This window comes from Hippoglossus stenolepis, chromosome 11 (assembly GCF_022539355.2).
Source record: "Hippoglossus stenolepis isolate QCI-W04-F060 chromosome 11, HSTE1.2, whole genome shotgun sequence".
Taxonomy (NCBI): Eukaryota; Metazoa; Chordata; class Actinopteri; order Pleuronectiformes; family Pleuronectidae; genus Hippoglossus; species Hippoglossus stenolepis.
The window spans coordinates 15,706,075-15,730,327 of record NC_061493.1 but is presented as its reverse complement, the minus strand read 5'-3'; the positions used below and the strand labels follow the sequence as shown (position 1 = coordinate 15,730,327).

At 43.2% G+C, this 24,253-nt stretch overlaps 1 protein-coding gene across 12 annotated transcripts in view; it reads left to right on the top strand.

The window, feature by feature from the left end:
• LOC118117503 (adhesion G protein-coupled receptor L2) overlaps positions 1–24,253 on the top strand; it is an 89,130-nt gene that overhangs the window by 46,605 nt on the left and 18,272 nt on the right. For 8 of the 12 annotated variants that reach the window (XM_035169765.2, XM_035169756.2, XM_035169759.2 and 5 more), the window contains 9 exons: positions 1,094–1,894; positions 10,214–10,513; positions 12,748–12,848; positions 14,512–14,697; positions 17,001–17,039; positions 19,530–19,713; positions 21,229–21,351; positions 23,368–23,573; positions 24,045–24,218. In XM_035169765.2, coding sequence (XP_035025656.1) covers positions 1,094–1,894; positions 10,214–10,513; positions 12,748–12,848; positions 14,512–14,697; positions 17,001–17,039; positions 19,530–19,713; positions 21,229–21,351; positions 23,368–23,573; positions 24,045–24,218 — 2,114 coding nt within the window. The remainder of the gene's footprint in view (positions 1–1,093; positions 1,895–10,213; positions 10,514–12,747; positions 12,849–14,511; positions 14,698–17,000; positions 17,040–19,529; positions 19,714–21,228; positions 21,352–23,367; positions 23,574–24,044; positions 24,219–24,253) is intronic. The other 4 variants (XM_035169766.2, XM_035169767.2, XM_035169760.2 and 1 more) reach the window with 1 other exon arrangement.

The window sequence follows — 24,253 nt, the reverse complement described above, 5'->3', positions numbered from 1 at the left end:
GCCTCTCCCGTCAAATGCTAAACCCATAGGAGGATTGTTTGCACCCATGGAGTCCAAATGAATTCCAAAACGGAATTTCAAATGACATCCACGGTCACCGAATGTAGTTATGCCCCCCCTCCCCAACAACGTGAAAGAAAACACCAACTGTTCGGTGTTGATTTGTTCCAGGGACTCTTGCTTAGCACTGTATTAACCCTTGAAGAATGACTAGTTGACTAGTTGTGTGTTTATATTCTTAGTTAGCTCAGTTTGTAGTTTGCTTGGCCCAATTTCCTGCTGCACCCATATAGCACGTGATGTGAAATAGCAGTGATGGTTGAGTGAGATTGGCACAGAGTGAAAAAAAAAGAAAGTTTGAAAAGAAAGCAATTCAACGTGTTCCTTTTTTGTATCCAGAACCAATTATTTTAAAACCATCAAAATGGGAACCTTGCCACGGCCTCCCTCACCCATCAGTGGTTACTCTTGTTTATTTGCCACAGAAGTAGCGAAAATCCTTCAGCACTGTTCGAATCTATTCCCCAAACCTCCACTTTCATTTTACCTCTGCTTTGCTGCCACCACCACCATTTGACAACCTGTTGTTCACTCTTATCACAAGATGTGAAGTCTGTTCCCTTACCATTTTGGTTTATGACCTCAGTCATGTGATTATGCATGTGCAGTGTCTCCATATTCCCAGTTCCTCATGTGGCATTTGACGACAGGGACATGCTGGTATTAGGAAAAAAAAAACTACCTGTGAACTCTTCTCCCATTTCCCCTGTCTTTCATTTGCAGGATTTTTTTTTTTGGTTCTCATTTTATTTTGTTTTTGTCCCTGTTAGGATGTAGCAGCAGACCCTTGAGATGCAAGTTCTCTTAACGTCACATTTATCATTCTGAAATAATCACTATGACACATTCATTTGTTTTCTTTTTCCCAATTTTCATTAGCGGTAGTAAAACGAGCACTAGCTAAAGTATTCCTCCAAATTCACAGTCCCTGATCTTGAGTTGTACAGCAGCAAGAATGATGCGTGTCAAATGTGCAGTATTTGTTTAACTTTTGGCCTTATTGTATTTTGTTTCACTCTCTTTCTGCCACTAGTTTTCATTTGTCCTGGGACTCTGAAGGGTGTGGGCGACACCACCTTCTTGTTCGAGGCAGAGCAGCAGGCGGGGTCGTGGTGCAAAGACCCGCTGCAGGCTGGAGACAAAGTCTTCTTCATGCCCTGGACGCCGTACCGCACTGACACCCTCATCGAGTACGCCTCTTTGGAGGACTTCAAAAATGGTCGCCAGACGACCACGTATAAACTGCCGCACCGTGTGGACGGGACAGGCTTCGTAGCTTACGACGGCGCCATTTTCTTCAATAAGGAGCGCACCCGCAACATCGTCAAGTTCGACCTGCGCACACGCATCAAAAGTGGCGAGGCAATTGTGAACAACGCCAACTATCACGACACCTCACCCTACCGCTGGGGTGGCAAGACAGACATTGACCTGGCAGTAGATGAGAGGGGCTTATGGGTAATCTATGCCACCGAACAGAACAATGGGCGCATTGTGGTGAGCCAGCTCAACCCGTACACGCTTCGCTTTGAGGCCACGTGGGATACGGCATACGACAAGCGCTCTGCCTCGAACGCCTTCATGGTGTGCGGCGTGCTGCACGTGGTGCGCTCGACCTACGAAGAGAACGAGAGCGAGGCGAGCAGGAGCCAAATCGATTACACATACAACACCAAGCTGAGCCACGGCGAATACACCGACATCCTCTTCCCCAACCAGTACCAGTACATCACCGCTGTGGATTACAACCCCAGGGACAACCAGCTGTACGTGTGGAATAACTTTTACACCCTGCGCTACGACCTGGACTTCAGGCTGCCGGATCCCGCCGAAGGTGAGAGCTGCTCCATTTTCTTTCAGCTCATTGTCTTTGTGTTATTCTCCTCTTGTTTGGCTGCAGCGTGGGACGTCACAGATGGCTGCCGTTTAATTTTGGTTGCAATTCAGGTGTGATAAAGGAAAGAGGGTTGTGTTAGTCTTGGGGAAAGGGCTCATTTGCAGACAGAAATTACAGATTCACCTTGGAATGAGGGATCGGTCCCAGTGGCATTGCAGCGCTAGGAAAAAATCAGCTTCTTTATTACCATGAGGGAAGCTGAGGCACTCACTCCAGCTGAATCTGGGACCCTATCAAATTCTTTAATCTCGGGCCTTATTCAAAACCATTATGAACACTGCCCTCCCGAACTTCCCCCTAATGCTGGGAATACATTTGAGAAGTATTGTGCACAGTGTGACAGAGGTTATCCTCTCATGCTTACCGTGGGATTTCGAGTTGTGTTGCCATGGCTACCTCAGCAACCTCGCAGAAGCCATTTTTTGAAATAGATCAGGAGATAATCGCCGTCCTATTGTGGTGCGATATTTGTAAAACCACCAGGCCAAAGAGTGGATGACTTATACGGCACGTGGTGAGCTGGGGTAGAAGAATGGCAGGTAGGAGATCAATTACAGTGAAGAAACTTGTCAGGCGTTTAGGGGGCTTAAATTAATCTGTGTAGTGCTGAGAGGTGACATACGTGTCATCAGACAGAGACCTTACATCAAGCTGATAATGGGCTTAATTACCTGACTGCAGCCACCTTATCCCACAGAGCCGGGCTAAGTCTCCTTTACGAAGTGGGGAAACAAGGAGCGTGACCCCGACTTGGCGTTATTTCAGAGGCTCGGGTTGCCCCTGAGCACTGGTCCGGATTAGGTTATGATTTTTAACCACTGAATATTCGGGAGGGGGTTTTGCCGGGGAAATCTGATTCTTGACCTGAGCTGTTGAGGGGTGGGGGGGGGGGGTCGGTGTTGATGTCTCAATGGAGTCAGTGTGCTCCTGAACTCTGGCCTCTTGTCAACACGTCTGTTTGTTTTCCCGCCGTTCGCTGGAATCTCCCCACCGTGATAACTCGACACCCAAGGGGGAGCTCAGGGTTTGTGTCTGTTTTACAGAACGGGCAGAGCCTCAATTAGGGGGTACGTTGGAATAGATATGAAAAATACTCCAACTCTAATGAGTTCACCATGCATGCAAACTGCCTGCTCGACTGTTCACACCCTGATGTATGGAAATGTAATTAACAGCTGAATTATCATAATTACCCTCATGTCTTAAAGGATGCTCTGGGAGAAGTGGCCATCACAGAGCATTTTCAATGAAGGGTGTTTAATATGCTCTCTCTCAGCTACTGTAATGGCTCGGCAAACATAAATACCACATAGGCACAGTGTTGCTGCTGGAACGGGAGCAAAACACAATATATGATAGTTGTTGATTTTACTCTTTATTCTAAGTGCCTGTTTCCTGCCACTGTTTTGTTATTAGGATCCAATTTATAAATAAATCTTTGCAGCAGAACTTGTCACCGTGGATCATTAACCGTGTTTTATTGGAACACTTTCAAATGCTGCGAGTTCAAGAAGGAGAGAGAGGAGCGACCAGCGACCAGCGGCAGCACCACGCCGGCCTTTTGTGAATGACACTTGAAAATAATTGGTTCTTCTTTATTGGGTTTTTTCAGACCTACACCTTTAACTTCTTTGCTGTGTAGCTATTAGGATTTATTGCTGCCCATGATATGGCGTTGAATTAAACAACCTATTCTGCAGGGTAATCTAATGGTGCTGAAATAATGTCTCCCCCTCTGAAACTGAGGGGCACTTGAGGCGTAAAGGAAATTAATTGTTCCCATTAAGATTCATCGACCGCAGAGTGAAGTTACCTCGAACACCAAACCCAGTATATTTCTCTGCTTTGTAGAACTAGTGTAACACGAGAAGTGTCAGTGTCCTTTTCTGTCAGAAGCATCAACCTTGGTTGTAATGCTCATCCCAGAGAGGCGCTGGGGTGCCAGCAGGATTAGGAGTTTATATTAGGAGAGTTTTTGCAAAGTGATCAAAGCAGAACATAATTGACCTTAGCAACTTGTCGGCGATTCTCTTACCTCGCGTCGAGCGTTTGCCACACTGTGGGTTTTCTTATTTCTGGCCGTGCTTGAAGTGATTAGCTGAGAGCATTCCCCACATCGATCTGTCCGCTTATTGTTCCAAACAGTTCACACACGTTTAAAGAAAACGTCTCTGCTCTGCTAATGCATTGTGAACACAAAACAGCAATGATCAATATTTAAAGAGTCCGCCTCCTCAGAGGTCTCTCTAAAAGAGGCGCATGCCGATAAAAAGCACACCTAGGTGCTCACAATTGCAAAACGCAGAGGGACAAAGGTAATGTATTCTCTGTGATGTGCAAAGACATTAATGGATTTCAGTCCAATGAATTCAGAAAAAGAAACAATCAGAAGAGTCAGTAATTGCCAAGAGCATTTCAACCTAACAAGGAGAGAAAGGAGAAAATTAATTTGCGTTTGAGGTGGAATTGATATGAGACCATAAAGACGAGCGGCATAAAATTAATGGCTTTGTCCGAAAGGCTGAGCCACTTTCAGAAATCTGGTATCTAGCAGTGAGCACAAGTGGGCTCCACTCCTGAGTGAAATGTCAGGATAAAATGCTATTTCATATCCTGCATGCCGCACATACACTATCTATCATCACAAAGCTAATGTTTTCTTTTTTTTCTGCTCAGCCATTTTGTGGCTAAACCCAGCTGTGCACCTCGCTGCACTTGCGTTTGCTTTTATATCCCTGAACGACGCCTCCAGGTTAGCATTCAAGACGAGGGACATTTATAGATGTATCATTTACTAAGCCTGTGTTCCACCCTCTGAAGCATGATGTGGAGCAACAGAAATAGAGGCTGAAGCAAAGCAGAAGATTCGGAGGAGCTCTAATTGGCCCTCTTGCTGAATTACGGCAAGAGATTGTTTAAGCGGACTTTACAGGCGTGTGTGACAGGGAGTTTTGGTCTTTTTCGCTTACAGCGTGTTTCTGTCAGCACATATATGTTCCTGTCTTCATGCTTGTGTCTGTATAGCTTTGCCACCTCCCTCTGACTCAGACTAGGTGTGACTGCGCAACGTCGGCTGCTCCACAGGATTCAGTTTCAGGTCTCATAAATTACCCCCCCACAGACACAGGATATGTCCGGCAGAGAGTTTTTTCTGTCTGAACAACTGTCAGTAAAGCGGCGAGGCCTGCAAACGATTTCACATCAACTTGAGTTTTTCATTTAGCAGGAATAATAATCAAATAGTCCTCAGCGCAGGATTAGAAACTATTGTAGAACCTAGAGAAAATCTTCTCGTGGACCTTTACCTTCCAAGCCGAGCTGCGTGCTAAACAGCCTGATGTAAAATTCATGTCTTGTGGGATTTATTTCCCTGTCGTTAATTACCAGCACTGGCTCTAGGTAAAGAGACGAAAAGACCAACTCTCACTCACTTCTCCTCCTCGGAGACGGTCTTGTTAGTGAGTTAAACTCAATGAATAAAGACCCAATGAAGACGCATGGGCACGGCACACAGCATAGGCACTGTATATACAGCCTCATTAGCACTGCCTATTAGTCTGATTAAAGGTTAGTGCTGTTTGTTAGATTTGCACGTCCGCTGTGTAAAAAGGACAATTAACTTGCAGTAAAACCCCCGATTTGAAACTTTCAGGAAAAAAAAGTATTATCATTAAAATCTACATTAACTGCCACCATAAGTAAAAGTCCTTATTATCCTATGTAGAAACAAGTAGATTCAAATCAAATGGCAAATCTCCTATAACCAGCTGACTTCTATTAACTTGTTTTAAGAAAATAAAACTTTTATAGCTCAATATTAGACATGGGTTACTAAGAAAGATGGAGGTTTCTACATTGTGCAGTAAAGTTATAGTAACTCCAGCTGTGGGATAAATGCAGTTCAGACAGTGCAGTACAAGTACATCAAAACTGTAATTGCATAATACATATACGTATTGTGATAATTACAGGTAAGTATTAAGGTCTTTCTCTTTCTGAACAGAGCAGCTCGACTCCTTTAGCCTGGTGATCGACGAAGACATTTTGTGGGGATGACAACAGTTTACGGAATCCAAAATCAGATCAACTAAAACTCGCCAGTTGTTTATAATGGGAAAGGTTATGTTTTGTGGGGCTGTGAGCTAGATTTGCTTTTCTCTAAGTCTTTTTCTGGCATTATTGTAGTTTTTTATATTTTAGTAGATATTAAATTACTGCATTTTCCTCATTGCAGACAAAGGTTTTATTCATTATTCAAAGACGGCTTGTGTTATGCGCTTCTCACTGTTTTCCTTCTTGCTCGGATCTTTCAGTCATGTGACCCACATAACCCACCATAAAACAGTAAATCGATGTTTTTACACTTAGGGATTAAGCAGACGAACTTTACTGGCATATTTCTGAACTTTTTGAAGTCGGAGTTTCTTCGTGTTTCCATTCTTTCTGCTCAGCACACCAGCTGCAAACCTTACAGTTACAGTACCATATGGTTTACTTACTCTTCTTGCATTTAGTAATTTTCTCCTCATTTCAAATGGTGTGGAAATGGAGCCCTGCTTTCTAACCGAGTGCTGCATATTTCCTTACAACTAAATATGACTATTTGTTATTGTACTGGGAGGATTAGCCTTGTAAGTGATTCATCCCCCAAATTTAAACCAATTAAAACAGCTTATATTTGGCTGCCAGCTGTCATTACGCCTCCTTAATATTAGGTATTAGGTGGCTTATGATCCATCCATCCTGGAGTTTGTGTTGACAGGTAGATATGTGTTATGTGAGATTTTTTGTAATGTATAAAAACAAGGACAAACAGCCTATCAAAGCTTGTTATCATCTGATTATGGTTTAATATTTTTTGTCATCGTCCTCGCTGATATTTAAATGACTCCGGGGGGCAATAAAGGGATAAAAACTAATCCTGCTTCATCTTCGTGTCCTGATTGATGATCCTCCGTAATGGCTTTCGTTCCTTTTTAGCTCTGTTTTAATTTACGTGCTCTGTTTGGACTCTTGTGACAGCCGTTTGTCAAGTGTTCAATCTCCAACTCTTCCATTATTTACAAGGAGGTATTATTCAGCATATGGCGACAGTATGCCGTCGGTGTCAGATTGCCCATAAAGAGTGACTTCACTGCCTCTTGAGAGAAATGGCAGCTAATTGGTGCAGCCCTCTCACAGTGCTATCGGAGGACACACTCTCACTGGAGGGGGAATTTTCTCTCTCCGCAATCAAAAGTAAATTGTAGCGCATGGTACAGAGACATCAAAATAAGCCCACAGATGCATCTGACAAGCACATTACTTGATGTAGTATTGAATAGATATGTTGTGTGTTTGATGTTCTTGATGTTAGTCACAATCACACTCTGATGTGGAGCCCGAGACATGCTGACTACAAACATGCACAAAGATTGAATCTTGTCTTTGATTAGGGGGGAAAAAAATCACTCAGTCGACATCTGAGTGTGTGTGTCTGCTCATTAACGCGATATAATTCCACGATTCTGCCTGAAAGCGTGAACATGCGCGACACACTGACCAATTGTCCCACAGTGCGAAATATCGCAGTGCTTCTTTCACAAACTACAATTCAACGTGTTGTCTCTATGTTTCTAAGCCCTTCTCTCCGTTGGGGGTTTGTGAGTGATCAAGGGAATTAGGGCAGCAAGCGTTGATTAATTTCCTTATCAATTAATCTCAATAATTAGCCCATGATAGGCGACATTTTCCGAGTAGGACTCAACCACTTAAAAAAAGCACAGAGACAAAAACAAATACTCTCTCGTGTGAAATAATAACCACAATTTGCAGATTTGCAGGAAATTGAGTTTTCATGTTTTCATAAGAAGCCAGTTCAGAAAACAAGTAAATACTCGACAAAAATCCCTGGTTTCAGTCATCGCTCTGGTTCAACATGTAAATTCAATAACATTTTTACCCTTTGAAATAGTGATTGAGATGTAATTATTTGAGGCCATCAGATGATTTTTTTTATATTTATACTTAACATTCAGTATAGAAAACAACAAGGATCACTTTTCAAAACCAAGGCCCAATGGTTCCCTTCAATTCATTCAAACTGCACCAAATTGTACACACTCATAAATATCAGTCCCCTCAACATGACAGATTTTTTTTTCCATTTACATTCATGAAGTATTCCATGGGAAATAAAAATTCACAATGTTAACGAAAAGTGATTTAAAAAAACAGACAAACTAATGATGACACATCATTCCACCAAGTTTCGTGGTGATCCGTCCTAAACTTTTTGTATAAACTTTCTTACAAACAAAACAAAAACACATACACACACACATATATATATATATATATATATTATATTTAACCCCTTCTCTAAATTGATTGAATCACTTATAATAGAATATACAATTTAAATCAATTCAAATATACCTCGACGGATAAAGAACCATGAAAGAAAAGAAAGAAACGTCCGAACTGAACTAAACTTTCATGATGAATTTGTGATAATTTATGAATTTATGACAAGTTGTGCTGAAATGTGTATAGGTGCTTGAGCTGGATTACTGTGATCTCAGGAGCAGGTTAATCAGGTGATGCAAGCACATTAGGTTCTTATATCAGCCGGTGGAAAAGCAGAAGTTTGCTCCGAGAGGAAAACCAATTCCACTCACCCTCGTATTGCATTATATGCAAATATTGAATCACCTGAGTCAGCCTATGAATCATGTCACTTTCCCAGAGTCAATATAAAATCTTCACCTCTAATACATTATATATTTGCAGGAATATTTTTTAACCTTCTTTTTGTAGTCGCAGCATTGTACTGTTGTTGTAGCCTGCAGGGTTATTTGTTTCTTTTAAATTAAATTGACTCTATATCTTCAAAAAAAAGTGAAAAGAGGAAGATGGTTATTAGACTGGGTGCTAACCAAGGCTTTCTGATCGTCTGCTCACGCTGCCCGCACGCGTCAGCTGTTACTTTCGCGGCCGCGCTGTCCGAGCCAACCTGTGAAAATGTAGGTGAAAGAAACACAATGACAGAGTAAGTAGAAGGTAATTAGCCAGGGCTTCCTGCCAGTGGAAAAGGTCACTGAGTAAAATGTCACAATTCAGCTGCAGTGCAGAGTGTTTCTTCAGTGACCGTCACAGGATCATTGTTTCCTCCCCGCTGAGGCCTCCTGACCCTTCACCACATATCAGCTTCGTAATAAACCCAGATGTTTCACTGGAATATAAAAAAAAAAAAAAAACACCCAAGATTTCCCTGAATGACTGATGAGTGCGCGATGTGAAATGTGGACTTTGTCACCATTCTCTCTCAGGAAATGGAGATATGTGTTTGATGATGGAGTGTCAGATAGCATGATATTGCGTTTTCCCAGAAGCACCCGGGGAAGCTGAGGACAACACTGTAGTGCCTTTCATAACGGCAGACCTCATTGTGGGAAGGTGCTTTTATCTCCAAATACAATCAGGTGGTTGTGGGTAAAAATGTATGATCATTCACGCAGGAGACAAGTAGCCCAGTATATCCACGTAGACATTTCATTTTATTCATATTGGCAATTCATACTGTATAAAACGTATAGATTTCCTATTTCTGCTTTCATTTCCTACTTCTATCCAGGCTCTCGAAGCAGACATCCATCTGCACTCACGGTGATTTGAGGCTTGAACACACTTGAGCGATGGGGAAAACACGAATGCACTTGATCAGGAGCTTGTGCACGTTCAAACATAGATTTGCTTTGCAGGGTCGGAGGGGATTGAAAACAGTGGGGTTGTGTTATTGCTGATGTATGGTTCTTGTTCGGGGCGATGCAGTTCTCCTCCTGCACGGCAGCTTTATCAAAGGGAGAGAGATGAACTAGGCAGAAAAAAAGTAAAATGCAAGCAGGCTTCGTCTTCATTGTTGACATTTAATCAGCCCAAGGTACTGACTCTGTGCGGAAGAAATCACTGCTCTGTTGAAGGATGCCCGAGCACCACTGCTTTCCTGAACTAAACTAAGAATAGAGGGAGACAGATGGAGTCTTGCATTGGCAGGTTTGCCTTGGTTTCGTACAGCTAAAGAGCAGAAAAGAAGTGAAAGCAGCATGAAGCTTTTCCTTTCCAGGTATTATGACTAGCAGTTACTCTCGTAACAAATAACAAGCCACGGGAGTCAAAGTAGTTGCAGTTTCCCCATAGCGAAAAACAGAGCGCGAGTTCAAGACGAGGACATGTATGACTTTGAGCTCTAAAAGCCTCATTCTTCTCTCACTCAAGGGCCAACCATTGAAGATTTCTCCCTCGCATCGTCCATGCCAAAGACCACCTCAGTTTTCACCACCACCGCTGCGTCCACCGCTAAGGGCCATGGTGACACTACGGTGGCAGGGGCAGATCCAAGAGATGGGAGAGATCCGTTTGAGGACGGCCATGGCTCGAGTACAGCTGAACCAACTGTTCCAGAGCTGCCGCCAACACCCAGGCGCTCCTGCGAGGAGACCAGGAGGAGAGCCATCGACTGGCCCCAGACCCACACTGGGACCACTGTGGAGAGGCCCTGCCCCAAAGGGACCAGAGGTAGGCCACCATCTGGTTTGACTCATATCAGAGGAAATGAAAAAAATTAAATCAGGGTTTTTTACAACAAACTATTTCAAACTGTATATTAATTTATGTGACTGAATGCAAGGCTAAGCTAATCAACTATTGGCTTTAGCTTTGGTTTTAGTTTGATACTGGCTGCTCTTTCAGTCAGCGTTTAGCCCAAGAGACACTGGCTGTGTCCGAAATCACTCACTAATCACTATATAGTCCACTATATAGTGAGTTCCCCACCTTGTAGTGGTGTCCAAATGCTTATTAAAATGTTTTCATACATAGTGCACTAATTGTTTCCCATAATGCATCATGTAAAATTTTTTACAGCCGAAGGTCAGTAACCAAGCAATATATACCATCATGCATTGCGTTCCCGGCGGACAGATGGTCAGAGAAAGGGCAGCAGGAGCAGCCCGACCTGTCGTACAAATGTAAAAACGAGCAGATGATCACAGCACAAACTAAAACAAACAAGTTTATATCTACATTTAGGTTGTTTATACCTAAAAGTATCGATACTAAGTGTAAAATAAACATTTCAAATGTATTTGAAGTAATTGTAGTTGTCCGACAGTGACATCATTACCGGCGCAGAGAAAACACAGCGAGTTGTTTCCGAAAGCGTTTTTTTTTTTTCTCTCTTATTCTGATGAGCTCACTATATAGTGCTCTACATAGAAGACCCTATATAGTAAGGGGTTAGTGAATGAGTGGGTGATTTCGGACACAGCCACTGTCTTCTCCAAAGTGTTCATAGCATCCGTGGTGTTGAAAGGTGCACAACATTTATGGTGTGTACATAAGTACATACATGTGTATGCCCAGGATTGTGTGGTAAGTTCTGGGTTGAACGGTCCCCACATGGCTTGCAAGGAGTGGATAAAGAGATTTAAATAAAATAGCCCCAGGTCATATGGTGGTGCAATCCAATACAACACCACCACAAACTGTTTCCTCATATGTTTCCATACAGTTGGATGAACACTTTTGAACAATAAATAGAAATGTGAGATTTCCAAAAAGTTTCAGGGCTATAGTCTTCAATTCTATTATCCTGGAGAAGTTGTTTTTACAGTTTTGTTGTCTAGCTATTTTTAACCATCTTGAATAATCTAGTATACTCTGCAGGGAGTAGACATGTTTAATCTTCTTCTTTTTTTTTCTTCCATTAACAATCAAGTATTCCAAACAAAATCACACCGTCAGAATACAAATGATCCGAAACGAAGCTGCTGCTGTACTTTTTCTCATTTAGGTGTTTTAATGTGCTGTTTGCGTATATGTGCAGTGACAGTTCAGCATGTCAAATTCAAAACGAGAATCTCTGGGGCCGTCAAAATAGCATGATTAGAGCCTTTTGTGGGAACAGGTAATAAGCCTTTTTTATATATATAATGGCACAGGGTAGCTTGTTCCTGTTGGTAATTTCGAAACCAATTTTCATCCTGAAAAACCTGCCTACTTCTCCATAACAGAGCATCAGAGGAGCTAATGAAAATGATTGACAGCATTTGGGAAGTTATAAAAAAATCCCATAAAATTACCCAAATAAATCCAGTGTCAACTAATTGTCTTAATCAAATCCGGACAGCGCAGTTCCTCCTCGCAGTGGAGATCCCTCGTGGAGGAGGATGGGAAGTCGGCAGTGAGGGGAACATTGAGCTGATGGTCGTTATGACAGTTCAGTTGACAATGATACTCACACAGGAATCTCTCACAAGTTACCTTAACACCCTATCACACAGACTGACAGCGCTGTCAAAACACAAAGCAGGGAGACTGCAGGATGAAAGCAAAGAAGAAGACAGGGTTTTCTCTGTGAGGGTGAAAACAGGAAAGAGAAATCCAAACGTGTTATGTACGTAAAGCTACTCATTAGGAGTTTCATTTGTTTATTTAGATACGGTAAGTATGTGAAAATATGAAGTGTTTACGGTTGTGAATTATTTAATGACAATAACAAAGCCGAGTCTACTGTTTCTGTTTGAAACCCGGTAGTCTTTTAGTATCCATTCTGCATTTTGGTTTTGTTTTTTTGAGTCGACTGCTTAAAAAAAATAAGGCTTTTAAAATGTTTGTATATTGTTGTTGCTGCCAAACAGTTAGTTTCCAGCGACAGAGTGTGCATGAATGACGACTCAGCAGGAGAAAGCTTTTTGTGAGTTTGGCTTTGGCTTCCCTCCAACGGCTGTGTTTACTCTGTGGTACTGCAGGCATCGCCTCCTTCCTCTGCACTGTGGCCGGGACCTGGTGCTCCAAAGGGCCGGACCTCAGCAACTGCACTTCCCACTGGGTAACTCAAGTGGCACAAAAGGTGAGCGGGCAATGTGTCATTTTACACAATATAGCCGGAAACAAGCGCGTTATTCAGCCAAAACACAGCAAAGAGTCACAGCTTTTGACCTGTTTCCTCTGTGTATTTTTATTATTCCAGCAGAGAAATGGTCAGTGGTACGAATCCTGAAATAAAGTGCGGCAATACAGTTTAGTAGCAGAAAGAAAGGACCTGTCAAAACGTCAGGAGTAAATGTTAAGTACTTGAGTTAGTTACCTTGACTCACAGAACCAGTCTTTCTTCTGTGACTTTTCTGCTTAGAAAGTCCGCAGGTACAAATTTAATGTAGAGTTTCAGTAGCTGGCACAGACGGGAGCGTCATGCAGAACACTGGAAAAAAACAGCGACTCAATGCAGCAGGTTCATGCAGAGTTCATGGGTGTTGTCAATAGGCATTTAGAGAAATGCAGAAATGATTAAAGGAGCCTAATTCCATGCAGCGCCGCTAATTCGAAGCCAGTTTTTTCATTATGTTCCGTGTTTGAAATGTGATAGAATTTCGTATGCTTTAAAAAATGTCTGTATGCAGATCAAATCTGCTTAGTGTTTGATTTGTCTCTCCAAAACGGCAATGTGCAAAAAACACAACAAAACCCAAACATTTATTCAGTTTTTTAGAAAAAAAACCTTTCACGCTGTTCCCGTATCATATTGTGGTTTTTCCAGTTTAGTCTTGTTCAGGCATTACTCCAAGTTTCTTACACCCATTATAGTGACACAGAAGAAATTAGAGCCCTGGTGAGGTATTTTTTTTATTCTTGCATATTTGCTCATTAATAAGAGAAACCAGATAAAACTGTGTGTAATTAGCTTAGCTGATTGAATTAGGGTTGATGTTGGATTTTGTGTTAATTTGGTTGCCGTCGGTTGCAGTTCTGGAGCCATTGTGCCCCGGGTTTGTTCGCACACGTCTGTGTATTTCTTCTTGCCAAGTGGGAGATATTGTGGCTGTGAGAAATTCCAGATATCTCCGTCTCTGAATTACACCTCGGAGGTCGAATTGTACAAACATTGACTTCCCACTCAGCCACTCGTAATTATGATGTGTATGATATGACGTGAATGCCGGAGCCGCTCGCTGTATGTGGAGTTTAAATGACAGTGGCATCCTGGAGTCGCATTGTGATTGTTGTCTGTGCATCTTCATTTCCTCAAAGTGAAAAAACGGGACGTGGACTCCTCGTATATTTACTGCAGCAGCATCGTACAATGACGACTGGTATCTTATAAACTGTGTTAAATTAGCATGTGGTGTCAAATTGGGTCGCGGCTCGGTCATGGCAGATTGGGGGTGAGTGGGTGCCGCCACAAATTAGAGCACTTTATCATCAGTGCTGGATTACACTGATCACAGATGATAGTGCAGACGCTGGCATCTTATCATTATTTCCAAGTCGTGCTTTTTTAATTTTATTTTCTTAAGCCTGCATCACAGTTTATTATGTTCCCTGCTAAACATGCAAAACCCTGTTCTCACATTATTTCCGCACATAATGGCTTTTTCCCTCTGAAGAAGCTGTGTTGCGGTGAATTATGGCCGAGGTGTATGTGGGATACATCATTTCAGCTTCCCATTGCAGGCCCGTCATCTCAGGCCCGCTTCATTGACACCCCCCCATGTTTTCCTTGTTGCTGTTTTTAGATTCGAAGTGGCGAAAACGCTGCTAATTTGGCCAATGAGCTGGCACGCCACACACAGGGCCCAGTGTTTGCCGGAGATGTCAGCTCCTCGGTGCGCCTGATGGAGCAGCTCGTGGACATCCTGGACGCTCAGCTGCAGGAGCTCAGGCCCAGTGAGAAGGACTCAGCTGGACGCAGCTTCAACAAGGTACTGTGAAATTCCTGTCTGGCCTATTGTAACCTCTCATTAAACTTTGTCCCCCTTTTGGCCCAGCTCAGTGCCAGCATGACTCAGGACATTCATTAGCGGGACACCTACCAATGCACACAAACACAAACCCAGTGCCTGCACTCGCTTACGTGCGCACACACACACACACACACACACACACACTGGTGGACACACACAGTCTCATGTGAGGGGGCTAGAGAGGCAGGTCCAGCCCTGAGGGGAAGCTCATTCCTCTGCTGCTCCCTGGTAATTACCCTGGCTTTGGAAACACAGGCTCACCTGGCAGTCCCACCTTAAATGAGCTAATGGCCATGAGCCCCCCACCAACACAGAGAATAATGCTTCATTGCTGACAAGTGTGGAGCGGCTCTCTCCTGGAGCTGCTGCAACAGCTTGAAGAGGAAGGAGTAGGCCCGAGATGTACCTACCTCTCTCAGCTGCAGGCGGTCCCATGGAGCGATGAGTGACAGTTTGAAAAAAAAACTGCATTGTTATTCAGACTTTCTAGACTTTCTGTTTCCTCTGCAAACAAGGTCGTTTGTGCCGTTTTTGATCCTGATGTTCTTGCCTTCAAATGATGTTATGCATTTGAAGATATCGTTCTACTGCTCAATTCATGGTTTCTGCATATTTCTGTAAGATAAGGAAATGTACTCGAAATCGCCTGAAACCTTTTTTGACTTGTCATCAACTCTGCATTCATTTTTGCCCAAGTTATAGAAGTGTAAAGGTCTGATCTGCTTTACTCTGCGGCAATGATCACAACTCTCTCAAAAATTAATGCAGACTTGACATTAGTGTTTAAATTCACCCTTATTCAGTGAAATCAGCCTTAGGAGGTATGATATGATAACACACTCTGTAGTAACCTGTTTACTGTAACATCCACAAACTACTTACACAGGCACCAGGTCAGGTTTCTCCCCCACCACTGATCTTATTTTGAAACGTATACGTATTGTAGCAAACAGGCAGAGCTCAGTTTTTCTTTAGAGCTCAGATGTGTTAGTTGTATAAACCTATTCAGAGATGAATGCTTGTATATACTCATAAAGAGGAACTAAACACTGAAACAGTGACGTTACATCCATACTACGTTTGGTTTTCAAACTAAAACAATCTCTGTTCACACAAGCATTTTGGCTCCGTACCAGTTTTAATCCCCGTCCACACTAACACACCTGAAAACACAGGAAGGCCTGCACATGCCACTGTACACAGGATTTACTCGATGAATAGCCAGCAGCGTCTCCAAACTTTTTAACGGCTCTTAAACCAGAAGTATGGACGCCGGCTGTATCCGTAGCAGAGTAGCAGAATTTTCAAATGAAAACTTAGTAGTATGGATGTTGTCTAATCGGGAAATCAGGTTTTCTAGTCACCTGCCCAACCTGCTTTCTCATTTGAAAATGCAAGGATGGGTTCGACAGTTCAAATTACTTTCATGCTATATGGAAATAAATGAAAATCAATGGGGGCCTGAGACAAAAGAAAATTAACATTTTAAAACCTAAAGCCTCACATTTGAAAATGAACTGTAAAAATATACAGTAAACTATTTGTATTTTAGGAGCTAAAGAACACTGTCATGGTCGTTAAAGTTCCATGCAGCCGTTTCCCACAATTCAACAAGTAAATTGAGGTGTCCACGGGCTCTACCCTGACTGGGTTAAAGAAACATTTTGGTTTCCTCTGTGTGTTTTCTTGAGGTATTTGTGATGTGGAGGTTGTAACCTGGATAAAAATAACATTTTATCTATTTGTTTTCTTACTCGGTGGGAGAGCTACAGTATTTGATTTTCTCCAGTTTGACTCAATTAGGAGAATAAGGCGACTTATTTAATACCAAGAGACCAACAGAGGGAGGTTTTAAAAAGGAGCTAGGACTATATTATTCTCTCCATGCCATGAAATACAAATGACCTCATCTCACATTGTTTATCTTATCAACATATTCTAAAGCATCACTAATGGGGAGCATCAGAATCGAGTCTCAGCATCTCCCCCCCCCCTCGGCTCTGCTGTGCATTTCTCCCCTCTCCCCTCTCTCTATTATGTGATTCACATTAGTTTTAAAACTTCAACTACAGTTCCTCCCAAAAAGCATTAAGAGCTGTCGCATCATTTTAAGGTTGTAGTTCACAGACCTGCTGCTTTTCTTCTTTTCCATTAAATCTGTAATTTTATGGTAAGTAGCATGATTTAATGCTCCCTGTTTTCTTACTGCCTCTCTACAATCTGTCTCTTGTGCCTCGATCCTCTCTCGTTGTACGGAAAAGCTTCAAAAACGAGAGAAGACGTGCAGGGCGTACATGAAGGTATAACCACCGGGCTTTCCATGTTGCTTTTTGTTTGCCCGATCCCTAATGTCCGACCAGCAGCATGCAGCACTGTCACTCTCAATGTCCCTGATTGTTTGGTTACAGTATGTGCCTGGTGATCCTGCTCGTACAAGATATGGCTGCTTCTTCATCTGACTCGGCTGTCTGTCCTCCTGTCATTCTGTCCATCTGAGGGTGCCGCCGTCAATATCACTCCGTCTTTGTCCAATCCCTCCCCCTTCCTCTGTGTGCTATCACTTGTATATCTCTCCTTCATTTTTTCTCTCTCCTTCCTTTCTTCCTCCTCCACTTTTTCTCGCTCTCTCCGTCTCTCTTGTCAGCTCTTTATACGTTGTGTGAATAATTGCCTTCCCACGGTCGTAATTGCACCTCCCTGTCAGCCAGAAGTGTGATCAAAGTGGCAGTGTGCTCAATTTTCACTTGCTTACATTGTACAATTTTTAGTCTCCCTTGTCCCCATAGCAGGGAAAAAGAATCTCCTCTTCCATTGCAGTTGTGTTTTATCTGTGGGATTAATTTCTCAGCCCATTAATATATTTGTGCACCATTTGAATTTTTCCGTCTCACCCCTGGACATTTAGCTTTTTCATCGGCGGTGGCAGACATCATTGGTTCTTCTGAAAGACGTGATGAAGGTCAGGAGGAGATGTCTTGCTGATCAGATTTAGTATTTCTCAAAGTTCAGGTGGTGGTGGTGGTCTTCATTTTACTGTTAGAAAAAGACGACGCATTTCCCTTTTCAGCCTCTAGTGGAGCAATGTCGGTCAGTTTGTCAGTTGGTCTACCATTTGTATTCACGCTGAAATATCTCAACAGACATCAGATGGATTGCTGAGCACCTTGCTGCAGACATTCGTGCTTCCCAGAGGATGACTCTTAATGACTTTGGCTGTCCTCTGATTTTTCCCTGTAACGCCCCCCCCCCTCGAGTGTTTGATGGCCTGTTCCCCGAGTAGCTTTCACTGCACTAAACATCGCCCTATATCTAAAGTGAGTCGCGGGTCCTCCTCTTGCAAGTGCCCCTGTGATCTTTAAAGTGACCTCCACCCAGCGAGCATTAAAGAGGATTCATTGAGAACACAGATTCCGCCTGTGTTACACAAAGTAGAGACTTCCAGCCTTTCGCTCCCCCCCCTTTGGATTTCATGGATCCTTTGAGGATGGCTCACCAGGAGAGGAACACCATGTAGTGTCTGTGTGGTTATAATGACCCTGGTCCTGTAATCGCCACCACTCTCTCTCCTGCACACACACACACACACACACACACACACACATAAGTCCTATCGGAGTCACAGCTTGCAAGCTTCCAGTTTGCCTGCAAGGTCAGGGGCACAGAGATGGATGTCTGTACTCAGGTATGAAGACACACTGAGAGCCCTGTGTCATCATCGCTGTGGTTAACGTGAGCTCAGTGGTTAAATGTGGCGGTTAATCACATATTGGTGCCGACTTTTGTTGATCCCCTTTCTTGTTTTCATAAGCAAACGGATAATCCTGTCCGTGGTCAATTAGTGTTTGGGATAATCATAGCTGTGACTAATTGGTACAGTGAGCAGGGGCTTGTTGTGGTTAATTACCGTTATTGTGGCGGCCTCGCGGTGGTTAATGACACCTATGGTTAAATTGTCACTCTGATTTGTCACACCAAGGGCAGCCCTGCATCTGTGTACAGCTGTCTGCCTGTCGTGGGATTTCAGCAAAGTTAGTCGTGGCTTAATTGTGCCAAACGGTCATGAACTCGCCCTGCCGGGGTCAAGGGGGAACTCTTGTTTTATCAACATGCGATACTTGTGTGGGTTTTCTGGAATGTTTGACTTACTTACTTCTTATCTGAAAGCAGGAAATGAAAGGATTGCCTCTGAAAACAAACAGAAACCCCCTGTTCCCCCCAAATCTTGACTTCGACTACCACTCAGGACATAGATTTCATAATGATTCCCCCCCTTTGCCTCTATGAGAATCGTATTCAAGGCCATTAGGAGCAGATCCTGTTATGGAAATGAGACTGTTCTTCATGGAGATAATTGTTATTTTGGAAAATAGCCGCTCGAATTGTGAATACAGCATTGTAGACGGCCTTATTCGGTAAAGGGAAAAAGAAAAGACATTTGGTTTGCATTTCTTTTTCCCCTCAAGCAGTTTTACATCATTATTCAATAAAGAAAATGGTCCAAGAGAGACTTCCTCAGATTAGACCTATTTTTCGTAAACAGAATATTCAAATGTACATTCTGCATTTTTTATTATCATTATTAATTTAGTTACTCATGACATGCCTGAACCCTCATGTCATCATTCGCAGTGATCTCGATATTTCAGTTTCAGTTGATGTCGCTGCCGTCACTGTTGGCCATGCATGCCCGTGCTATCATTTGCTGCCCAGTCCCCGCACTTTGTTATCAAGCCGAAGTTCTAATGGGAGGAAACGGCACACTGACATTTCACTTGTCTCCATGGATACAGGCCATTGTGGACACCGTGGACAACCTCCTGAGGCCGGAAGCCCTGAAATCCTGGAAAGACATGAACTCGACGGAACAGACGCACGCCGCCACAATGCTACTGGATACCCTGGAGGAAGGGGCGTTCGTCCTGGCGGAAAACCTGATCGAGCCAGCGATCGTAAAAGTACCTGCAGAGAATATCAGTAAGTTCCTCTCAGATAGCTATAAAACAGATAAACACATCTGTCAGTCACAACTTATGATGTTGTTTTTCCTGGCTTGGGACCACGAATCAGTAAAATTGTTTCAAACTGAGTGATAAAAAATTTTTTTTTCCCCAGATCTGGAAAACGGCTCCTACAGAGGAATATAATTTAAAAAAACGACCACATCTGGTTGACATCATAACAAAATATGCGTCTTTAAAGAATCAAGCGAACGTGCACTCACTGTGCAGTTTATCAGCAACACAATCTCTTTCATTTTTTTGTCAGCTTCGTGCAGTGAATTTTCACATTTCTACCCACAACGTTTTGTTACCATGGTTATGGTCTCCCACTCACCCTTTTGTCTTATACCTCATTGATTTTTAATCTTTTCCTCGCATAGTAAAGTCACCTCATTGAAAGTGCGCTGCAAGATGAAGTGTCCGGCCCTTCTGGGGGAAAACAAAGAGCCCAACTGAATGGCATTGTTCCATTCACGCAGCACTCTGTTCTCTCACAGCCTTTCCCATTAAGTGGTAGTTAGCTAAGCTGATAAGTACTAGTTGCCCCGTCTCTACGAAAAAGCCCTGATTAATATATTGTGTAATATGCTGTATATTTGCTACTTAATCACTGCATTCAGGCAGACGCTTTTATGAGCTCTTGCTTATCTGCATAGTTGAGATAATTTTCCAGTGGAGCAACGTAAATGCAGTTATATGAAGACACACAACCTCCGCTTACCTGCCCTCCCTCCAAAATGCGAAAATGATTGTTGCTCCTAATTAGCAGTTTGTCATCGCCCAAATGGCGCCTCCGGGCGAGCATGGAGGGGTAAACGAGGGAGGAAGCGCAAAAGGAAGAGCTGAAAACTCAGCAGAGGTGGAGCGCAACCGGAGAACAATTCCACGTCTCCGTCTGTCAGAAGCCATCTATCTGAGGAAGTGAGGCTGTTTCTGATGGGAGGGAGTGCGCTGATACGTGTGTCCTCCTGACCCCTCAGTAATTTCACACATCAAAGGGAGCACCACCCGGCAGCTGGCATACCGGGGAGAGTGGCTGCAGGAATTTGGAGGATTTTCAGAGATTTGCTTGTCGAGCCAAGAGTTATCTGAACCCACGGGGGGAAGAAAAAGTAAAAGTAAAAGCTCAATGATATTTTTGATCCTGTGAATATTTGACATTCATGCTGCAGTAAGCTTCGCGCTTGCCTTTGCTCATCCGGTATCGCAACCCTTATTATTTTCTTCTCCTTCTTTTGCCTTAGAGGCATCCACAATGGCAACCTACCAGCATGACATGTTTTTTTTAAGTGAATGACACTTCACAGGGGCCAGTAATGCTGGATTCTGTTTCTGGTGCAACAATCGTCGAATCTTAACACACACTCCCCACCAGGTCTTAACTTTGGAGTTGTGTTAAACACCATGTAGGGCTTTTGAAATGCTGCCTATGTGTAACATCTCTCTGTTTCTCCCCGTCCCTCTCTCCGCCTCACCTTCCACCTCTCAGTGTTGGAAGTGTACGTGTTAAGTACCGACGGTCAGGTGCAAGATTTCAGGTTTCCACAGACGAGCAAAGGTGGAGCGTCCCTTCAGATTTCCTCCAACACGGTCAAAGTCAACAGCAAAAATGGTGAGAAACACACAACCGCTGCAAAAACATGTAAAGAAAATGAAGTTTTGATTGTTTTATTTTCTTTGCCTTATTGGTTTGTTGGGGTTATTGACACTGATAATTTAAAATCACATTTTGGTGGATGTTGAGTTAATTGTTTCTCGCTTCTTTCTGGGAGCATTTAATTTGGTGTTTTTAAAAGAATAATATGACATTTTGTGAAATTCACTTTCTTGTTTTCTTGCTGAGACACAGATGAGAAAATTGATTGTTGCTTCAAGTTAAGAGCTTAAGCGGGGCGGTGATTCGCTTAGTTCAACAGTCTCTGAAGTTGAACAATTAATACAATAAATATATAGTTAATAATCCTTTTGTCTGATATACAATATATTTAGAAAGTGTTCTTAGCCCTTCACATTTAGTTATGCGGCGTCCTTCTGCTAAAATGGTTCAAATTAATTTTTACAGTCTCAATCTGCAGTCAATGCCAGCATGACAAAGCAAAAACTGATTTTCTTTTTGCATTCTTTCTGCAGATTTATTGAAAATAAATCAAATTGAAATATCCCGCTGACATAAGTATTCAGACCCTTTACTCAGTGCTCAGTTAAAGCACATTTGGCAGCAATTACAGCCTCCAGTCTTCTTCGGTATGATGCGAGCAGCTTTGCACACCCGGATTTGGGGATTTTCTGCCATTCTTCTCTGCAGATCCTCTTGATCTGTCGGGTCGGATGGGGACCATCCTGGACTGCCATTTTCAGTTCTCTCCTGAGATGTTTGATTGGGTTCAAGTCGGGGCTCCGGCTGGGCCACTCCAGGACATTCACAGGGTTTCCCTAAGCCTCTGCGTTGTCTCGGCTGTGTGCTCAGGGTCATTGTCCTGTTTGAAGGTGAACTTTTAGCCCAGTCTGAGGTCCTGAGGTTTTCATTAAGGATATCTCTGTTTGCTCCGTTCAGCTTTTCCTCCACCCTAACCTCGTCTCCCACTCCCTTCCTCTGAAAAACACCCCCACAGCACGATGATGTGATGATGCGGCAGGTGATTAGCTCTGCCTAGTTTCCTCCAGACATGGCGCTAAGAATTGAGGCCAACCAGTTCAGTCTTGGTTTCATCAGACCAGACAATCTTGTTTCTCACTGCCTGAGAGTCCTATAGATGCTTTTTTGCCAGCTCCAAGCAGACTTTCATGTGCACCTCACCGAGGAGAGGCTTCAGTCTGGCCACTTAAAGCCCAAATTGGTGGAGTGCTGCAGCCTCACAGGATCTCTGGAGCTCAGTCAGAGTGACCTTTTGGTTCTTGGTCGCCTCTCTTATGAAGACACGCTCTCGGAAATGTCCTGTTTGCTCCAGACTTCCTCCATTTAAGAATTATGGATCCCACTGTGTTTCTAGGAACCTTCAGTGCAGCTGAACTTTTTTGAAGCCTTCCCCAGATCTGTACCTCGACACAATCCTGTTTCTGAGCACGGCAGGAATTTCCTTCAAACTCATGGTTTGGTTTTTGCTCAACGCTGCCCCCTATGTTCATTGGGAGAGACACTTATTACCTCCGCCATAGAGCGTTTGTTTGCTTGTTAGTTAAAGTTTTACACTAAAACGACTGGACGGATCACCATGAAACCTGGTTCAAGGATGTGGTATGAGTCAGGGAGGAAGCCAATAATTTCTGGTGCTGATCAGGGGACAAATGTAGGAATGTTTTCCACTTTAACATTGAGAGGGCGTTTATTTTTACATTTTCACTGATATCCCAGAGACTAATTCATTCATCTTAAAGAAAAAAAAGAAGTCATGTTTAGAGGATGGATATCTACAGTATGAGTGTGTGAATGTTGGTGCAGCTTGACTGGATTTAATGTGACTATTTGTCCTTTAGGGGAGGTATGAGCGCCTTTAGCCGTTCTAGTTACAGCTGTGGTCTCAGATGCAGGGGCTGCAATTAGCCCATTATTGTTTGTTACATTTGTATAATACCGCTGAATGAACACTGAACCCTGTGGGTCTAATGACTTTATTGTTGCCGATTGCAGGTGTGGCCAAGCTGGTATTTGTGCTGTACAAGCATCTGGGTCAATTCCTCAGCACGGAGAACGCCACGCTGAGGGGAATGGGGGACCTGAGCAAACGCAACCTTTCCCTCACCGTCAACTCCCACATCCTTTCAGCCTCCATCACCAAGGAGTCCAGCCGTGTGTTCGTGGCCGACCCCGTGATCTTCACGCTGGAGCACCTGGATGTAAGCCCCCTCCTGACACTCCCCCAGAGCTACACTGAAGCAGTTCCATGGAGCTTTTAATGTTTTATTGTTGTAGAGGAAAACATCCATATTATCCATGTGTTACATGGTTGGAGATTAATACTAATGTCGAGTTGGGAAAGTAAGTGGAGCCTCTTGTGTGCCGTGTTTCCTTTTGTGCTTTGAAATTACAACAGTAATCCTTCTCCCAAATTAACATATTATGATTCCAATTTATTTTATTTTTTTCTGATCTCTTTCATCACTATTCTCCTCACAATCCATTGCGTCTGAAGAACTTCAATTGCACAGACACTGGTATTAAGTCTGCACAACACATATACTGACATACGGTGACTTACAGTTAGAGATATGAAATATACAAGGTTTGTTTGTGTACCATCATGCATATTTCAGAGCACGTTCATGTATGTTTGATGGTTTCTTTTTCTCTGTGTTTGTGTTTTGTAGAAGGAGCACTACTACAATCCCAACTGTTCCTTCTGGAATTACTCAGAGCGGAGCATGATGGGATACTGGTCCACGCAAGGCTGTAAGCTGCTGGAAACCAACAAGAGCCACACCACTTGCTCCTGCAGTCACTTGACCAACTTCGCCATCCTCATGGCCCATCGAGGGAACGTGGTGAGTGGCCCTAGCCTCTTGATTACAGGAGGGTG